Consider the following 19,621-nt stretch of genomic DNA (forward strand, 5'->3'; position numbering starts at 1 on the left):
TTTGTTTAGCTCTTCTTAAAGAAAAATGAAAAGATGTGTTTGGCCATATGGTCCTGTGTTTGCCATGTTTGCCTGTAACAGTTACGAATGATAAACACTGCATATTTGGCAGGTCGAGAAGCAGCGTTAAATTCTCTTTTGTGCTCCAGCTCCCTTCTGAGACGGAGCAGTTAATAAGAATGGAATTCAACATGGGAAGCACGGTGAAAAGGGAGCCTGGGCCTTTTTCCAGAGCTGCCTGCTGCCATTACTTGTGCGGCTGAAGCTGCTGTTACAACCACATGGCCTGTCTTTGTCTTAAACATGCACAGAAAATATCATACATATGTACAGTACACCTGTACATACATATATGTGTCCAAGTGCTCATATTTGATTGCCTTACAAATGCTTTGAGTCATATTACAGTATCTCTCTTTTTTCTCCCAGCTGGCCGTATTTCCCCCTGATAGTATCTATCCAATTAGGCTCATCTGGTCTAAGTTCAATAAGGCAAAGTCTGCAGACGGCTGGCTTTGCTATAACGGCATAACCCCCCCTTAGTTCCCACCCCAGGTAAAGTACATTATATAAAACAAGAGCGTTAACACCTCATTTTGGAAAACCTCAACCTGAGCAGCCTCGTGTATATGGTATGTTTTATTCTCTGACTGCTTTAGATCTTTAATTGCATGCATTTTAATCCACTTTCAAACCTGGAATTTGAGGCAACAGTTTTCCCCAATGAGTCACTGTGTTGCTCCAATATAATGATGCTAATAAAATGTGCAGAAAATGACATAAAAAAGGTACGTTTCAGGAGTTATTCATTTAAAGAGTTATATGCTCTGTAATCTTTAAAATGTTTATGAATATAAAATAAATTAGAGGCTAATGGCAGGAGTACATTTATAAATCCAGGGTGACACAAAAAAGCAGGGGAAAAAAAGAAAAAATGCTGGCACCTTGCGCGGAAACATTCCGTATGCTGGTGATTAGGCCGGGAATGTCAAGAAAATTATTTGCCACTTTATAACTTTTTAGGCTAACCATGAGATCACTACAAGTTAAAGACACTTGTTTCAGAAAATTGCCAATAATAATATTTGTTTAAGCCTTGATCAAGCAGCATAATAGCTCAACAGAAGGCCAGCCTCAGTAGTGAAATCAACATCAAATTCATTTCCACATTTGACAATGGTTTCTACCAAAAAGGAACACTTCACACCAAATACAGTATTGCTGCCATGACTCTTACAGCACTTTATATAAAAAGCAATATTCTGATTCTGTGTCAGAGGTAAATGAGTTTTTATCAATATCATGCTTATTAATATGCTTTAATTAGTTTGTAATGCAATTAACAATCAATACCCATCAATAGCTAGTCTAAATCATTCTATAAATTTATCTAAAAGACCATTTGTTGTCCCATTTCGCCCAAATTTACATTTTTTCTTTTTTGCGTAATTCCATACAAAGGTTCATTTCATGTCACACATCAACGTTGTTAAAATGCTGTGTATTCCTAACATGTAAAATAATGCATGACTTCTGAGGATTTGTCTATATTCATCCCAAGAGGTTACATAAAAGACATGCAAATAGACTTATTGATATTAAGCTCGTCCATGCTCTGAGGCATTTTGTTTATTATTGATTCTTGAAAATGTCAAATCCATATAACGCTGGAATTGCCCGTACACTATTCCGTACCTTGTGCACATTATCCAGACATTTTCATATCGTTTTCAGTGTTACATAATGCAAACCTGGAAAAAAAATGTGACTTTGCCTGGAGTCTATGAGTAACAGTAGCATTCTAAACTAATTCTAAAAATCAACTGAATTTATTTCGGCGTGAATTGACCGTGGCAAACGTCAAATAATTGCTTATAGTATAAACTATACTAAGGATAGTGAATTACACATATAACTTCCCCTTACAATTTACACACCAATAGACAGATGTTTAAAAATACCACGTACGTCCGATTTGGCTCATCAGCCCAATTTTACGACAACCAATTCACAAGACACGTGGGTAGATTTAAACCAATCAAAATGAGCAGCGCGCTTGGAGGGGCGTGGCGGAGAAAGCCGCATCTGCTCGACCTGCCACTGCTTGAACTTGAGTGCGCTTTGGTACACGCGCCGTGTCACGCGTAACCTGTTGCATTCCTATCTGTACATAGTCAGCTCTTGGTTACAGATAACAGAGAAAATACACTTCTCTCCTCTGAGAAGTGCGAAGAAACAAAAACGACTGAGAGGACTCTTTGAATTAGTATATTTAGAGACACTGGAGAACAAAAGTGTTTTGCCGTTTGAAAACTATTTAAAGCATAGAGATAGCGACAGAATGCTTTGGAGAGTGTACGCGTTTGATACCTTGCGTTGATATACATATTTATTTTTGTCGTTTAATATTAAGTACATGGTGCTACTAAAAGTACGATAAGATAAAAGTCCGACGACAGAGTTAACTGGCTGGGAGGTCCCTGTCCACATCTTACTTCACCTGAGGAGAGTACCTTTGTTAACCTACGTAACATTCATGTGAGATGGTATTTTCCTGTTTTTCGTGTTGGGAAGGCATCACTTAGGCAAAAGTCGTTTCATGATGAGGCTGCCAGTTTTGCTGTGCGTGGCCGGCTTGTGGAGGATGCTTTTAGCGAACAGGAGCTGTCCGGACCTCATCATTGACAGTTGTCGCTGCACGTCGGAGAGATCTAAAGAGCTGACTTGGCAGCACGTCCGTGTCAAGGTGGCGTGCAACGGCGTGGAGCTGCTGGAGACCCTGCAGCCGAGCTTCCTTCCAAACCGGACCGTATCGCTGTGAGTAATGCGCCGTATCCGGGCTCAGTACGCAAAGTGACAGGTGGCATTTCTGGAGCTGCTGATCGCAAAATAAAAACATTATTAAAGCATGCTGAATTTATGCAGAATTTTCACTTTCCTAATTGTAAAGTCGCTGCAGAGTTAGAAGTATTTCCAGGACTAAAGAAGTGAAAAAGTGCTTTTAGTATATACTTTACGTATCAATATATTATGTTTTGGCTGTGTGTTCTTTTCAGGTTATGAACTATATTAACTTATTACATTTTCGTCCTTAATTGTGTCCCTTCGGGTAGCAGTAAAGTAAAATCTGTTCCTAGAATCTGACAAAATTTGTAATGCATATTGATGTGGAAAAACATGCTTCTTAAGACTTAATAACAATGTTGTGATGTATTCATTAGTATGACAGGGTATTCATTAATATGACAGGGTTTAGTGTGGTCTGGCATTGCACTGGTGTTATTTGTGATTCACTGCATTTTATTTAAATATGCACATTAGGGATGACATGCAATTTCTACAATATGTGTTGATATCATCTTAAAATAGTGTATACCTGCCACATTATTTCAAGAAGCTCATGCATACCTTATATGAGTGATTCTCATCCCATGGGTCACAACCCAAATTTGGGTCACAGCAAGTTCTGAAAGGGTTGTGAGGCAGGTTTGGAAATGTAAGCATTTTAGAACCAGCAAGCTCATGTGCTGATCCACGATCAGATTTCCCAGCCACAATCCTAGAATTAGCCTATATAAACAGGTTTTGGTTCTGTAGATGCTAAGTGCAAAACTAGTGAACACTCAACCAATCCAGGGATGCTTAATTTAAAATTCACTGGCACATCAAATCAGATTTGTATGATAGGCATTGATTGCCATGGCAGAGTTCACTGCGTGCTTGATCATAGTGTTAATTTAACCTTATATTTGATATACGGTAGTGACTGAGCTGGCATAGTAAAAAATTGGGTCGCGAACCACCGGCTTATATCATATATTCAGTTTTAACAGCTGCCCCTGTAGTTAGGGCTACAGGTTGTAAGCATGCACCATGGCTGCCTTGGAAACAGGTATATACTCACACGACAGCGGGGAGCAACATGACCCAGAATGCAGGCCGATTCTGGGAAACCCCGTAGTTGGAGGTGTTTATTGAGCAGTTTAGACACAAGCAGAACCGAGAACAGCAAAACAATGACAGAACTAAGGACTACACAGCTACAAGGAACTTAAATACTATCACTAATAAGCTAACAACACATAGCTGGGAGCAATAAACATGGAGGCTGGAATGAGAGATAAGGTTCACAAGTTTTGGGAGGGGCTTGTTTGAGGCCACGCCCCAGGGGAAACAGGAGGGTCGAACAGGTGAAGCGGGTAGGGACGTGACAATATACTAACAGGTATAAATTAGCGTAAATCTAGATGAACATGGACCCACATAGCCAAATTTGAACCTGCATGATATGTAGCCATATATTTTTACAAATGTGAAATATTTACACAGTCATGCAATTGTGCACTTGGACATGGTACATAAACTGCTCTATTAACAAAATATTCAGTATTCTGGGTAGCGGGGGGGGGGGGGGGGGGTGGTGTTCCTTTTCAAAATTACTCTTTTTCATATGCAATGCATATACGTTATGTAATGCATTTACTTAATCATTAATCCCTTCTTTTCCACCATAACGATAAATTTTATAACGATAAAATATATCTAAGGTAAAACACATGTTTGTGCATGATTTTTTAAATTAATTGCAGTAACAATAAGGGTAATATTTCTATATGCTTATTTGTGAAATTTGTGAAGTGATGCTGACAAAATATATCCTGAATATTTTGATATATAGAGGGGGTTTGCAGTGTCTTTATCATCTATGATATTGTAGCAACTACACTTAAACTGCAGCCTATAAAGCCACATCCTGATCCTCAGTTGCATAATAGTTTAACCACTGTTCATAGTTCAATCAGATATGTATAATATGGAATAATATGGAATAATAAAGAACTTTGAGGTTTTCTGCAAACTATTCAGTGTTAAGCTGATTTAAATGCATTATAGTAACAGGTATACAGAAATCTGTGTCAAATATGTGTGGTAAGAGTTTCAAGGTATTGCAGAATCATGACTAATGATTGTAATTATGACATATTCATAAGTAATAGAATTTTCCTGTTTTGTGTCTTCTGGTAAGATGCAAATTTTGGGTTGGCCACTCCTTTTACTCTGTGTGATGAAGTGGTTAAATTGAGCGTAAATTTATGTTAGGTTCTCAAAATTTCTGTTCATCACCTTCGGGGCTGTCAAGAAATTATTCATTTACAAAAATTATATGGTTACTTTTCAATGAAATAAAACTATGAAGTGGACTTCTTGAATGCCAGGACATTGGAAATATGCAGTCTATGCTTCCTTCAAAGGGCATGATTGACTGGATTTCAATGTTACAGAATGCTACATAGCCGATACACATTTAGATAAGTGGTGATACATACAGTAGTGAATGGGATAACAAAGCATCAAGATAACATTGTATTCAAATATGGAATTTAAATGAGCACTACTGAGGCATAGTAATATTCCTGCCTTTTTAGTGAAGTTAAACTTCCAATCCAGGTTATGATTGATGCATTTAATAAGTAGGTTCTGTGACTTCTATGTCGAATATTGCGTTTCTTTTACGGGGGCAGCACTTTAAGATTTTGTGCATCTTTTGTGGGTGTGTTATGAAATGAATTGAATTCTTTCATCTTCCTACTTCAGCCTTCAGAACTGTGAAGGAAACATGAGCTTTACCAAAAAGAATGCCCATAGAGAGACATGCCTTGCTATTAAAATGTTTGTCATATTTAAATTTATACAACTCAGATCTTGCTTAAGAATACATTGTTTTGTTTCAGACTCCAGCAGTAACTGTGTCCACAATCTCTTTCCCCGGCCATTCAAAAGTTCTGAATTTTGCTTTGTTGCTGGAAGTCTTATTTGGCAACGAGTCTTTCCTGCATTAGGAAATGTGACCTTTAGCAGCCTGAAGTGTCTTTCCTCTTCTCACTTTTGTTTTCATATGCAATGAAAATAAACTGATTAGAAGAAAGCGTATTAGTGTGTAATTATACAAAGTGTGTTTCAAGAGGATTTGCTTAACATTTCCCCTTGGACTATGTATGTGTATGTGTGTGCCTGTGTGTATTTTTGTGTGTGTGTGTGCGTGTGTGTGTTTTCTTTAATATATTCAGCTATATATTGTGTGACTTCTCTTTATGGTATTTTAGTTGGAACCAGATTTCGATTCAAATCTAGTGTAGCGTGTTTTTAATAGAGATAAAATCAGATATGTGAAGGTGAAAAACAAGTGATTTTTTGAGAATAAGGGTATAGGTTTTAGTTACAGAATATAGACTTTTCTGTCAAAAAGTACCAGGCATATTTTGTTACTTCTCTAGTAGATATCAAGGCAGCCTTTGTCAAAACTGATTTATTTTGCTTTTTCGATACATCAGCAGCCCGCTAGACAATGACCTTCCCATAGATTTTGTTTGCTTCAGTTTGCCCTGGTGCTGTCCTGGGATGCGTTTTTGGTGTTTTAGTACAGTATGCTCTCTTTTTTGCAATGAGCAGCAGCAGTGATGATTGTCCCTGACACCTGTGGTGGTCGGTGTTGAGGGGCGAATGTAATTTAGTGTGGTTGGAGGGACCCCATGGCATTGTGTCCAAGAATGAGCTGGCCTTCTGTCAGTGCAGTTTAAACGACTTAGCAGAAAAGGAACGTTCAGCTTAAATATATTTCTTGCAGCAGGAACCATGCTCTTCACATAATGGAATGTGAATACTAATGGCGGTGTTCTAGTGCAGTGCTTCTCAGGGTGTTAAAATAATTAGCAAATTACTTATATATTTTAGTGTAAAGCATATAGCATGAGGTGCAATGAATATTAATATGGTCCTAAAATTAATAAAGCAGATTTTAAAAAGATGCCAATAAAACATTGAATGCATCATGAAATAAAAAAGTGGGACTGCCATCTTTCATAGTTTGGACTTTGAACTACAGCATAATGTCATCATAAAACTAGTGTATTTTTTTTATTAAAAGCTTACCAGACAGTGGCATCCTGTCCAGGGTACCTCCGACCTTGTTTTTGTTATATTGTACTAACAGTTATGGAAGATAGATGGAAAGCTGTATTTAATCTCAGATTTATGTTTTCTCATGGTGGCTGCACTGTCACCTTACACCTCCAGGTCTAAGTATGTGTGAGTGTGGAGCTTGCATGTTCTCAGCCCGCCGCCCAGGGTTTCCTGCTGGTACTCTGGTTTCCAAAGACGTGGGGGTAGGCCAGTCTGTCTGCACGTTCTCCCTGGGTTCTGCAGGTTTCCCCCAGGCAATAAGCTTTCTTCCTGCAGTCTAAAAGCATGCAGTTAGGGAAACTCTGTATTGTCCGTAGGATATAATTGTACATGTACCCTGTGATGGAGTGCCATCCTTGCCCCAGCCTTGTTCCCTGTGCTGCATGGGATAAACTCCTGGCCCCAGGATGATCCTGACCAGGATGAGTGGCCAAATGATGGATGGATGCTCTTTCAAATTTTATAAAAGAAACTCTTGTAGCTCATAAAAATAGCACTAGTCTAAATGTTATCACACATTTTCTAATGATACTTCAGGAAATACTAGATTTTTCATTCCAAGGAACTTTACGCTCTAGTCGGTATAAATCATAACAGCTTAAATGCTGCTTTTGCATTATGTGAAATATTAATAATAATAAAAAATGTTATTGCTCTGCCTTTCTTGTCAGTGACACTGTCTCCAGTGTCTTTCACTGCTTGCTTTTCCAGTGCTGCAGCAGCACATGCATCTTTCAGAGCCATATTGATGTGACTGGTGGCTCTTCACAGTGCATTATCACACTGAAGGGCCTGCGTGGAGGAGAGGGACGGCTTACTGTGAGAAATGGACTCTTAGGTCACGAACACTGGTGCCTTTTTCGTCTGAAATAAACAAAAACAAATCAACTAAATTTGTAATTTATTAGCATGTTCAGTAAAGAGTAAGCGGCAATCAAAATGTGTTTGTTCATAAAACAATACTTATTAATCTTATGTGCATCTTAGAATTAACCCTGAAATCTTGTAAGTGATCCCTGAAAATCATGGTCAGCCTTGTTTAAACACAGAACATGTATCATTTGCCCACCATGTCTGTCAGTTTTTTTACTAATATACAAGAAAATGTTGGACTTTAAGATTTTAAAAAGGAAAAGATTATTTCAAAAGTCATCTGATCTTTCAGTTTAATCGCTTGTTAATGACTATCAACAGAATCAAATATTGACTGGATCTGTCAGACCATTGTATTGATTAATTATTTACTCCAACCTGGTAATGTAGATGTATTAATCCATTGCAGTAATAGATGTAAACATATTATTACCTCTTGGTGTCTTTTAAAAGAAATGTGTCACTTGTAGAATTTAGCTACAGTATTTTGATTTATTACATTCAGAACTAACAAGAACACATCTATGGACTGAATGCATATAAGCTAATGAAACAACATTTTTTAAAAGTCTTTAGCAGCTCTATTAGGAAACTGAATAATAAGTAAACAAGACAGAATTCCAGTCAATAACAGAATAGATAACAGCCTGTATTAATTTCTTTTTGTTTTCATATTTTGAAGTATTTTTATTGTCTCTGAAATGTTTCCAGAATCCTACAATGAAACCACCAATTAATGTATGATCAGTTGTATATCATTCTTGCCTTACAAAACCCAAGAATGCATCCGAATATGTTCCAACATCTGCCATCTAAAAATATTAAGAAAGACAAACACGATGAGAACCAAGGATCCTTTTCCGGTCTGTCGTTCCTGCCTCCCCTCCTGAACAAATACAGGGGTTATTTAAGCTGTCATAAGTCTGGTGTCGTACCAGAAGCGTTCGTGTTTTCTTTTTCTAAACCATTATAATACAGGATAATAAAAACCCGTCACATGTTTTTTTCTCCTTACGGGTATTAATGTGAATGGCAGACTTCATTTTGTGTGCTACTAAAACTCCTGGGTGCCAAAGGATATCAGCAGTTAGACTTGTATATTTTTTAATTGATCATGATCATTTTCACATAAATGACACATATGTGCTTTATGATTTTTTATCAGCTTTTGTATATATTTGGAATATATATCTTACTCTTACCCTGTTATTCCCGGTCAGATTTGAGACTCATTGCATGAGTAGCCTAGATGTGTCTTTCCAGCTTGTGTGTCTTGTCTATATAAACATACTATAGAGAGCAATACAGTACATACCATGTTGGCTTCAACTTCTTTGTGTATGAATGCTGTTTATAAAATAACTTAACTGAAGAACTCGTTAACATTTGTAAAGCGCACCATGCCGGAGAAGCCAAGTGCTTCTCCATGGCTAACTTGCACTCATGCCTTGTCCAGTCAGGTAGTGGGATATGCACAGCTGCCCACACTCATTGCTGAGGCCTAATTGAAGCCCTTCTAATACCAACCTGAACTCCAGCGTTCCCTCTGTTTTGTGTCCAAGGTCAATGTTAGTCGATATGAAATATGTTATTTTGGTTAGCTGAGCCTAGCAACCTGATATTATAGAATAACAGAGTTTGGACATGTGAAGGGAAAGTGGCTAGAAACTTTTTGGATGTTTGCAATAGTTATAATTGTAATCTTTACCCTATTTGGTCTCAGACACTGGTGTCTTTGCATATGGCTGTTGGAGTTATTTCTGTTCCTGCTATTTTATAATAATAATGTTGAAAGCGGTGATAAAAATTGCTTTTCTGAATGTGGACCTCAGAGGAAACCCAGCTGTGCTGAGAGCAAAATGAAAGAAAGAGAAGAATGAGGACAGAGTTGTTGATGTTGTCTGACATCTTGAGCTTATGTCATTTGTCTTCAGTCCATTGAGAGGGGGAGAGAGAAAAACAGTAATCATAACAGTACTGTATACCAGTAGCTGATGCTAACTAAGAAATCTAGTTGTAGTTCTGATTTAAGTTTTCATCCTGTTCCCCCAAAGTTTTCCTTCATATAATAGGTTTATTACACTGTTTTTTGAAGCTTCTGTGTATATTTGCCCATAAATGTATATACATCTACTTCTTTAATCTCACCCCTCCCACTTTGGACTAATCAGAAGAACACAATGCAGTAATATGGAACATTCGCTGGTCCCCCACGAGACGGTATTTAATTTGTTCGTTTTTACTGGGAGCCGCTTATCCTTGGAGAACATAATTGATATTGTAAATAGAAAGTTGGAAGGACAGTCTAGAATTTAGTTATGCGTTGTTTACATAATGTACAATTATGTTTGGCTTCAGACTTCCTGGAGGTTGCGCAGAAGCATGAAGTGGGCTGAAAAAACACGCCCGGGTTGTGAAGCAACTGCTTTCTGTTACATAAACAGCACGGGCACGGCTGAGTTTGTACAAACAGAGGCTGCCTTTCTTTCAGAGGTCACTTGTGCTCAGGGAGAATTAGTCCACCAAGAGAAACTTTGGGGGCTTGTGGGGGCTGGGCATCTAGACCAGATGAACCACGCTAATGCAGCACATGTAATATTCCGGTAATGTAGCAAAAATACAATCAATTTCTGTTCGAGCAGGATGATTAATATAGTAGTGGGGCACAAAAACATGTTTATACAGTCATCTGCGCCATGTAAAACTACTCTCCAGAACACACTGTAAAATATTTAAAAGGAAAACATTGGTTAAGTATTTTTGTTTGTGTGTTTTCTAATTCAGGAAATGTTGTTGTTACTAAAGTCACCCTTTTGTGGTGATGGTAGCATAGCAACAGCTGTTTTAAATGAAGGTTATGCCTTTCATAACAGATATGTTTTATCCACTACAGATTGTTACATGCAACTGATTTCTACATGCGATAGTAGCTCTCAGTAGAGTATTAGCCAAACATGCTCAGCCAAACAGTTTACACTAATGAAATAATATACTTTTTCAACTCTTCTACTGATTTTTTTTCTTGTTTGGCTCTTCGTTTCATTCATCCTTGTATAATTATAATTGATCCTTAAATATACTTTAATGGTTTTCTTTTATAGACAGTATATAGCTGAATAACACGTTTGTGTATACACCTCATTTTATATAAAGATACGTATATAAACATATGGTGTAGTTTTGTATATTTATGGTTTAATCTTTCTGCATTTTTCAACACTACTGGAATATGTTGTGCATAAAGATGTGCATTATGCAAGAACTGGCTGCTTATTACTTTCATAATGACAAATGACAGTGAAAAGTGAACAAATCAGGTCTCCTGTGTAGACCTGTCTAACACAAATCTTTGTTTCAGCCATGGAAAGTATTTGCTCCCAAGTGTTAAGTCCACTGGGTCTGACTTCATTACGGCTTTCTTTTCCCTGACACACACACATGCACGCACATTTCAATTGAACTACCTTAACTTTTTTCATGTTCACATATTTTCTGTCATAGCACCTTGGTGTATATAAAGAAGGTTTCTTACTTTTTTATACTTTTCAAGTTTGTTTCACGTATGTTTTTGAATGATGACATTAGTGGGAAACTCATGCAATTGAGTTGTTGGGGACTACAAAAACAGACCATAAGTGGGATTATGTGGAAAACATTTGTTTGGGATGGTGCCTGGCTCTCAGGGTTACGACTCGGTGCTCATGATCAGAAAGCCTGAGGATAGCCGAGTGATGTCACTGTTAGGCCCTTGAGCAAGGCCCCAAACCCCCTCTAGGGACAGACTAACTGCTTTTTCAATTGTACATCACTTTTGATAAAAGTGTCTGAAATACATACATTTAAAAGTATATGTGTATGCATTTTTTCACTCCTGTGTGTCTGTATCATGTAAAGAAATATTTAGTGGGATGGTTATAGCCCTAAGCCTGGATTCAAATTAGACCCATCACATCCAAACTGTGCCACATCCGAACTGATCCCGCTGTTGTTGTTGATGGGCTGAGCATGACAGGGCTTGAATGATGTACAGATACCTTCCCAGCCAAAGAGACATTTGACAGATGTGGCTCAGATTCAGACTTTGATGATCCATTAATAGGATGTTTGTTGTTTTAAGCAACAGTACTGTTGAGCCAGTGACATATTATTGGGGAATATTGCTTTGTCGCAATTTATTTTATTTTATTGTAACATCAACAACACTTTTAGATTTAATTCTCACTCCGGAATTTGCATGTGCTGCTTGTGTTTGTGCAGACGTCCTATCACAGTAGATAAGCTTGTGGTTTGGTGAATTGGTGCTTAGCCCTTTGGATGTGTGATATATGTGACTGACTGGCATCCTGTCTAAGGTGCCTTATGCTTCCTGTGTCTAGACTCACCTCGAACCTGTACTGGATAAGCTCTTAGGAAAGATGCATGTATAGTGAAACATACATGTTCATAAAATGGTAACGAAAAAGACAGTTTATTGTATTCCACAGCCTTTGGGGAATACATATGGTTTTAACACCAGTCCATCATTGCCTCTGTCTCCACCGCTGCTACAGACGGTTTGGTATGTGAGCCAAAAGCTTAAAAACAGTTTGCCAGATTGTTTTCAAAACCGTGCACAGGAATTACGTTGAGGATCAACCTCAAATTGAAGCAGCGCCGCATAGTGATAACAAAAAAAACTTTTGACACTTCATCCTGTTAAGATAATGACTTAACCAAAATTGAAATCTGTAATTTTCATTTTTGAATTTGGGGGTGGGGGACAAAATATTTCAAGTACTGTTCAAATATACTTTATTTGTTGTTTTTATCAAACTTTTGTTTATATTTGCGAGTGAATAGAAAGTTACCTTAAAATTTCACTGATTAAAAGAATAACAGGCTACTATGCCTTATCTGGCTTTTGCACAGCCAGCCTGTCCTGGAACTTTCGGAAGGACGTTAGCAATTTAAAAGTCCCTCGTGAGAGCCTGGCTAATGGTGGCAGAGTGGCATGAAAATCTTTAATGCCCGAGGATGTGCCAGCTTCAGGAAAGGCGACCGTAAAACTATATAAGTACTTAATGTCAAACTAAGTAAAGGGAAATCTGATATCTGGCAGTCCTTTTTATAGTAAGTGACCACAAAGTGAACCACTTGCCATTTGCTCGTTGTGACAAATGCAGCAAAGTGCTATCAAAGTGCTCACACTGGGCATAAGTCTGGCACTTCGGGGACACGTGTGTTCAGTTTCCAGGGGCCAGACTGCAGTGACATTCACTGCAAATGCAAGCAAATCAGACGTGATAACTGCACTAAAAACTGAAACAACGCAAAAAATGTGTGGATTTTGTCTGTGTAGATCTATGACCTGTTTTTGCTAATGTTGTAGGTGAAATGTGCCTACAGTATATGTATGAGGGAGAAATGGGAGTACCTGGAGGAAATCCCACAACAACATGGGGGAACATGCAAACTCCACACACATGGAACCCTGGCTGAGACTCAAACCCAGATCCCAGAGGTGTGAGGCAACAGCGCTCATGCCACCCTCATTTAAGGATATAAAACATATAAATAATATAATAAATGGCATTTTCAAACCTGGGCATTAAAATATACACAAAGCAATACAAGTAACCACCTAATTGGTGGGGAAATATTCTGTAAATTATCATAGTAGAATGTGCGATACATGAATAAGTATACTTTCAGGCCTACATGTATATCACAACAAGAACTCACAGCATTCAGGTAAAAACACATTTATTTAGTTTTACATTCCCAGGTGATCCATCCAGTTATTCTAGACATTGCACTTCACTTTCACATTTCGACCTGATCCATCCAATACTCATACAAATTGTACAAGCTGATGAGTGTGGGACTAGTATGGCTTAGATATCTGAAACAAATGACAGGGCACTTCTGGGAATACAGTACAATGCTGCTGTTTAAAAATCTAGTTTAAAAATATTTTTTTTTGCATCGAGTCAAAGCATGTGTATCTCAGTTATGCCCAGATTACACAACATAGTAGCATATGTTTCTTAATTATTGCATGGTGTTCAAAACATGACAGTTACAATGCAATATGCATTTGCTTACCATAATGCTTACATAGCCAGTGACCCTTGGGAGCTGACCAGGTGGCATTATTATAAGATGCCCGAGCTACCTCAGCTGACCTTCCTCAATCTGATGGAGGAGCAGCTTTGTTACTAGGTTGTTTCAGATCTACATACTCCTCACCTTTACCACAGTTCATGTCCATAGGTGACAATAGGGATGTAAATTGGCTGGTATGATGATTTAACTCCTGCTTCACCATTACGTACCTCCACAGTGCTTGCAAAACTGCTGTGTCTGAACTGGTCTCTAGATCAACATCATTTTCTGTCCGACCATCACTTGTGCACAAGATCTCAAGGTACTTGAACTGCATCATTAAGGGGAAACTCCCCCCCCCCCCCCCCCCACAACTGAAAGGAGCAATCCACTCCTTTCTGAGCAAGTACCAAAGATTTGGATTTGGAGCTGGAGGCGGTGATTGGCTAAAAGGCATGACATCATCTGCAGATATTGGGTATTTCTAGAATCCCCATATTGGACGATCTTTCAGCTACGGCTGCCCTTTAATATCCTGTCTATGAAAATCACAAACGGGCTTGGAGAATTGACACTCCCTGGTCCACATTTTAATGCAGTTTATATTTTATTTTATCTTCCGGCTAGTTGTTCTAAATTAGCATTTTTTTCTTGCATTTAGGTTAAACTGTAATTTTGCAAGGTTTTACAATGATGGCAGTGTGCTAACTCACCAAAGCCTTCGTTGCGTTACAGAGCACATCATAGGTTTTCTCACAACTTGAGATCAGTCCCACAAGTGAAAGTTTTGACCTTGTTAAGGAAAAAACGGCAGAGGGGGGAATCTGACCTTCAGCACCTTGGGAATAGCGCGGCAGAAGAGAGGATGTGTAGGCCTCTGCATGTAAAGCGGGTTTCCACACTCATTCACCTGCTGCAGCTGCTCTTGAGACTGTAGTCCTTCTGCAGACAGAATGATATAATGTCTCGTATGAGAGATCGATATTTCAACAAATATGAAATCCAGAAATGTCATTTTGAAAAGCATTTCAAATAATGCAGAGCTTGCCAAGAATGAATGCCTTATTAATCACTGGCAGTTTGTACCTTTTAACTCACAGTTCTGTGGTCCAGGAAAGACAGCACTTCCTTTTCAGTTAAAATAAATAAATAACTATAATAATTGGTTATTCAATCACTTATGGAATCAATGGCTGAGTTTTTCTCATTCAAAGCCTCACCCACTGTTAAGCTTCTGCCAAATATGTCCCATTTGATTGAAAGTGGAGAGTCCTGCAATATCCTGTTTAGAATCCATACATGAAATGAGTAATATTTTACTACAGTCTGAATATGGTCTTTTCCAGTACTGGTATTGGCTAGTCCAGTTTGGACTTGGTTTGTCTGGAACAGTGAAAGTCCTTAAGGGTTTCCCCTCAAGTATTTTGTTTGTGTGTGACATGTCTAAATCATGTATTAATGGGTCTTCAGACAAATAACTTTTTTCTATATTTGTGTAATCTTTAAAATGTATTTTCGCTTGTGGCTCAGTATCTTTCTCTGCTTTTTCTCTCCACAGGATCCTCAGTAATAACAAGATCTCCATATTGAAAAATGACTCTTTCTTTGGTCTTTCACATCTTGAGAGACTGTGAGTAATTGATCGTTTCTTCTTAATTGTGTTGCGCACACCGTCTACCTCTTGCATTTATCTGAAGAAAAAAAGTAATTCCATCTGTTACATATACAGCTGCAGTAATAATTACTGATCCTTCCATGGGGGTTGGTGGGAGATCAATAACATCAGATCTGATGAGCATGATGCAGTGATGGCCTGCCTTAATTCAAAAACATATTACATTTTGTCCTGCATTTAAACAAACTAGTCATGTCTTTCATTTTAGTCACATTCACTGATTCAAAGCCCTTATCGATTGATCCATCCATCCATCCATCCATCCATCCATCCATTCATCCATCCACCTTCTAACCACTTATCCTGGGCATTTTGGATCTCCTGTTAAAACTTCTCTGAAAAACCTTGTAAAAATTATTATTATGTCACATGACCGGAAGCAAAGCACTTTCCCTTTATATGGTGCAACATGTAAGACATTATAGCGTTACAAATGTTAAAATATGATAAATACATGAGTCAGTGATTCGTATTTGTGTATTAGGTCATGATGTACCATCATTTTCAGCTGTTTTCGGCTATTTTTTCTCCCCAGATTATTTTTAGGATAGCAAAGTCTTCACAGTAAATTTTATTGTACAATTTTGAGTTTTAAGATGTCTGTAAATTGTTCATAGAGCATGATTGTGTTTGAGTGCACAGCCTTGTGCCCTGTGATGGACTGGCATCCCATCTGGGGTATACAGCAGCCTTGTGCCCTGTGATGGACTGGCATCCCATCTGGGGTATACAGCAGCCTTATGCCCTGTGATGGACTGGCATTCCCTCTGGGGTATACCACAGCCTTGTGCCCTGTGATGGACTGGCATCCCATCTGGGGTATACAACAGTCTTGTGCCCTGTGATGGACTGGCATTCCCTCTTGGGTATACCACAGCCTTGTGCCCTGTGATGGACTGGCATTCCATCTGGGGTATACAACAGCCTTGTGCCCTGTGATGGACTGGCATTCCCTCTTGGGTATACCACAGCCTTGTGCCCTGTGATGGACTGGCATTCCCTCTGGGGTATACAACAGCCTTGTGCCCTGTGATGGACTGGCATTCCCTCTTGGGTATACCACAGCCTTGTGCCCTGTGATGGACTGGCATTCCCTCTGGGGTATACAACAGCCTTGTGCCCTGTGATGGATTGGCATTCCCTCTGGGGTATACAACAGCCTTGTGCCCTGTGATGGATTGGCATTCCCTCTGGGGTATACCACAGCCTTGTGCCCTGTGATGGATTGGCATTCCCTCTGGGGTATACCACAGCCTTGTGCCCTGTGATGGACTGGCATTCCCTCTGGGGTATACAACAGCCTTGTGCCCTGTGATGGATTGGCATTCCCTCTGGGGTATACCACAGCCTTGTGCCCTGTGATGGACTGGCATTCCCTCTGGGGTATACCACAGCCTTGTGCCCTGTGATGGACTGGCATCCCATCTGGGGTATACAACAGCCTTGTGCCCTGTGATGGACTGGCATTCCCTCTGGGGTATACAACAGCCTTGTGCCCTGTGATGGATTGGCATTCCCTCTGGGGTATACCACAGCCTTGTGCCCTGTGATGGATTGGCATTCCCTCTGGGGTATACCACAGCCTTGTGTCCTGTGATGGATTGGCATTCCCTCTGGGGTATACAGCAGCCTTGTGCCCTGTGATGGATTGGCATTCCCTCTGGGGTGTACCACAGCCTTGTGCCCTGTGCTGCTTCATCCCCCTACACCATCTCCCGGTGATCCTAACCAGGATATTCAGTTAGAAGAAAGATAGAAGGATGGATGACTTTTAAAGGCTACATATTCTGCCCTCCATATAGTAATGTGTGTAAAAACATATTTCATTTAAAAATGCTACTGTTATACAGTCTATGGTTTTCATTGCAAAAGATACAACTGTTGGAAACAACTACAAAGCAGACTTCAGCCTCTGCTGACATTTCAGGACCTCTGCTCGTGTACCATATGAGTACCTCGGTTAGCATATTTATGACTATATGTAAAATACTATGTTATATAAACTCTTCTGTAACAAAGGAGGCATGCTTTGGAGAAGGCTGGTGGTTTGTCTAGGCTAGTACCGACGAATGAATGTAACATGCCTATAGTTGTCATTGCCTTTTCTATCACGTATCAAGGGCTTTGTATGTCAGAATGGAAATGTGTGGAAAACCAGGTTCTTCATGGTGGTGAACGGATTCACAAGGGGGACTGAATCGGACGACTTTATTGGCACCCTTGGGATGACACAGTCAGGCGAACTGAGCAACTTACAAAATGCTGTTTGACTCTAACTTAAATGAGCCGACTTGTGAAGCCGCAGAAACACGCCAGTGCTGCCGGCCTCACTGTTTCTCTAACACCCAGCACACTTGCTTCACACATTTACTACACTTAATTAAAAATGAGTAGAAGGGCTTGACTACAAACCTCGGCCCATCCTCACACTCTCCTCATGATTCCCAGTCTCTTGTCAGTTTGTACTATTATAATTTATTCATCAACTGATAAGTATCATTTTTACCTCTTTGCTTGTGCTTTGTGCCAGCTGCTCATATGTAAAACCTGCTAGTTCTCCTATTCTACTGTTTCCCAGCTCGGGCCTTGGGGACCCATAAACAGTCCACATTTTGCTTCCTCCTAGCTCCCGGAACTGTGGATTCCTGAGGACGGGATTGGGAAACACTGGCATTTGTGGGTCATGCCAGCCCCCTTCAGAAGCACAACTGATAGAGGATGGGCTTTTAGCCACCACTTAATGACATAAACTCTATTGAGGGGTCAGGCATGAGTATGACCTCTTGCTGCATATATTATGTGTGTGATTGCACACAAACCATCTGCTCAAGCCTAATTTTTGCAGTTGCTGTTTAAGGAAAGTCTTTCTGATTACCTGAAAAAAAACTATATGAAAAATGTATGGAAAGTCAGCTGGTTATATGCCTATTATCTCAAACTTCAGATCTTGTCCCGTGGTAATGGACGTCAGTGAAACAGAGAGTCCCATCATGAATACATTTAATTTATAGATTTAGCAGATGCTTTTATCCAAAGCAGCGCACAATTCAGAAAGCAAGACCAGACATTCCCCGGGGTGATTGGGGGTTAAGGGCCTTGCCCAAGGGGCCCAAGGTAAAATCACTCTGTCAGCCACAGGATTTGAACCGGCACCCGATCACAGCCACAGCCACACACCATCAAAAACCAAAGAAAGAACTAGCTTTGAAATCTAAATTGCTTTTTTTTGTACAGTAAGAACTTTACCCAGAAGCAACTGATGAATCTGGAGTTCCTCCATGCTTCTGTTAATGTTTGTGCATGAGTATTTGTGGATAAAAAGAAAATGGTATAATCGCAGGATCACAGGGTAGTTTGTACATGAAGCAGGAATAGAGGAGAGGTTATGTAAAAAGAGTCATCTAAGCATCTCGATTATGCAACACTGAGACACACGTCAGATTAAGGAGATGATTTGTCAACTTGTCAGCCTTGAACTTCCACCTAACCTGTCCATATTTTCCATTGGTGGTTTATGTAAAAAAGTATTATTTTACTTAGTCTTGTACTCTTGTTAATAGAGTGCTAAAAGTTAGTTCCAGTTAATTTACGTCAAATTAATATTAAGCCCTTTCTGACATTTAGCATATTTTCTTAATTTTCAGTCTTAATATAGTCAAGTCAGTCTTAGCAATCTAAATATCTTCCAATCACTGATCAGCATGATAGAGGGGCTGTAGCCTATCCAAGTTAGCATAGAGCAGGAAGCTGGGTTATACTCTGGACAGAGAGCTAGTGCAATGCAAGGCACACTCAATTACCCACAAACACAAACACAGGGCTTGTAGCAATATATAAAAAATGAGTTTGGTGTTTTGTTTTTTAATAAACAGGTGTGAGAAAGTTATTGAACCCCCTAATTAACTTAACCCAAAAAAGATAATTAGGGGCAGATGTTTGAAACCTAGTTAAAAAAAAAAAGCCAACTGCTATCCAATTTTAAAGTAATTAACTTTGCCCATTACATTGGAATGAAGTTGTCACATGTTC

General features: G+C 39.3%; 1 protein-coding gene across 3 annotated transcripts in view; it reads left to right on the forward strand.

The window, feature by feature from the left end:
- The first annotated feature begins 2,106 nt into the window (after positions 1-2,106).
- The window catches only part of adgra1b (adhesion G protein-coupled receptor A1b), a 116,261-nt gene continuing 98,746 nt past the window's right edge, over positions 2,107-19,621 (forward strand). For all 3 annotated transcript variants that reach the window (XM_023841754.2, XM_023841769.2, XM_023841759.2), the window contains exons 1-2: positions 2,107-2,817; positions 15,476-15,547. In XM_023841754.2, the coding sequence (XP_023697522.1) occupies positions 2,600-2,817; positions 15,476-15,547 (290 nt within the window). In that variant the 5' untranslated portion in view covers positions 2,107-2,599. The remainder of the gene's footprint in view (positions 2,818-15,475; positions 15,548-19,621) is intronic.

Source organism: Paramormyrops kingsleyae, chromosome 3 (genome assembly GCF_048594095.1).
Source record: "Paramormyrops kingsleyae isolate MSU_618 chromosome 3, PKINGS_0.4, whole genome shotgun sequence".
Classification (NCBI taxonomy): Eukaryota; Metazoa; Chordata; class Actinopteri; order Osteoglossiformes; family Mormyridae; genus Paramormyrops; species Paramormyrops kingsleyae.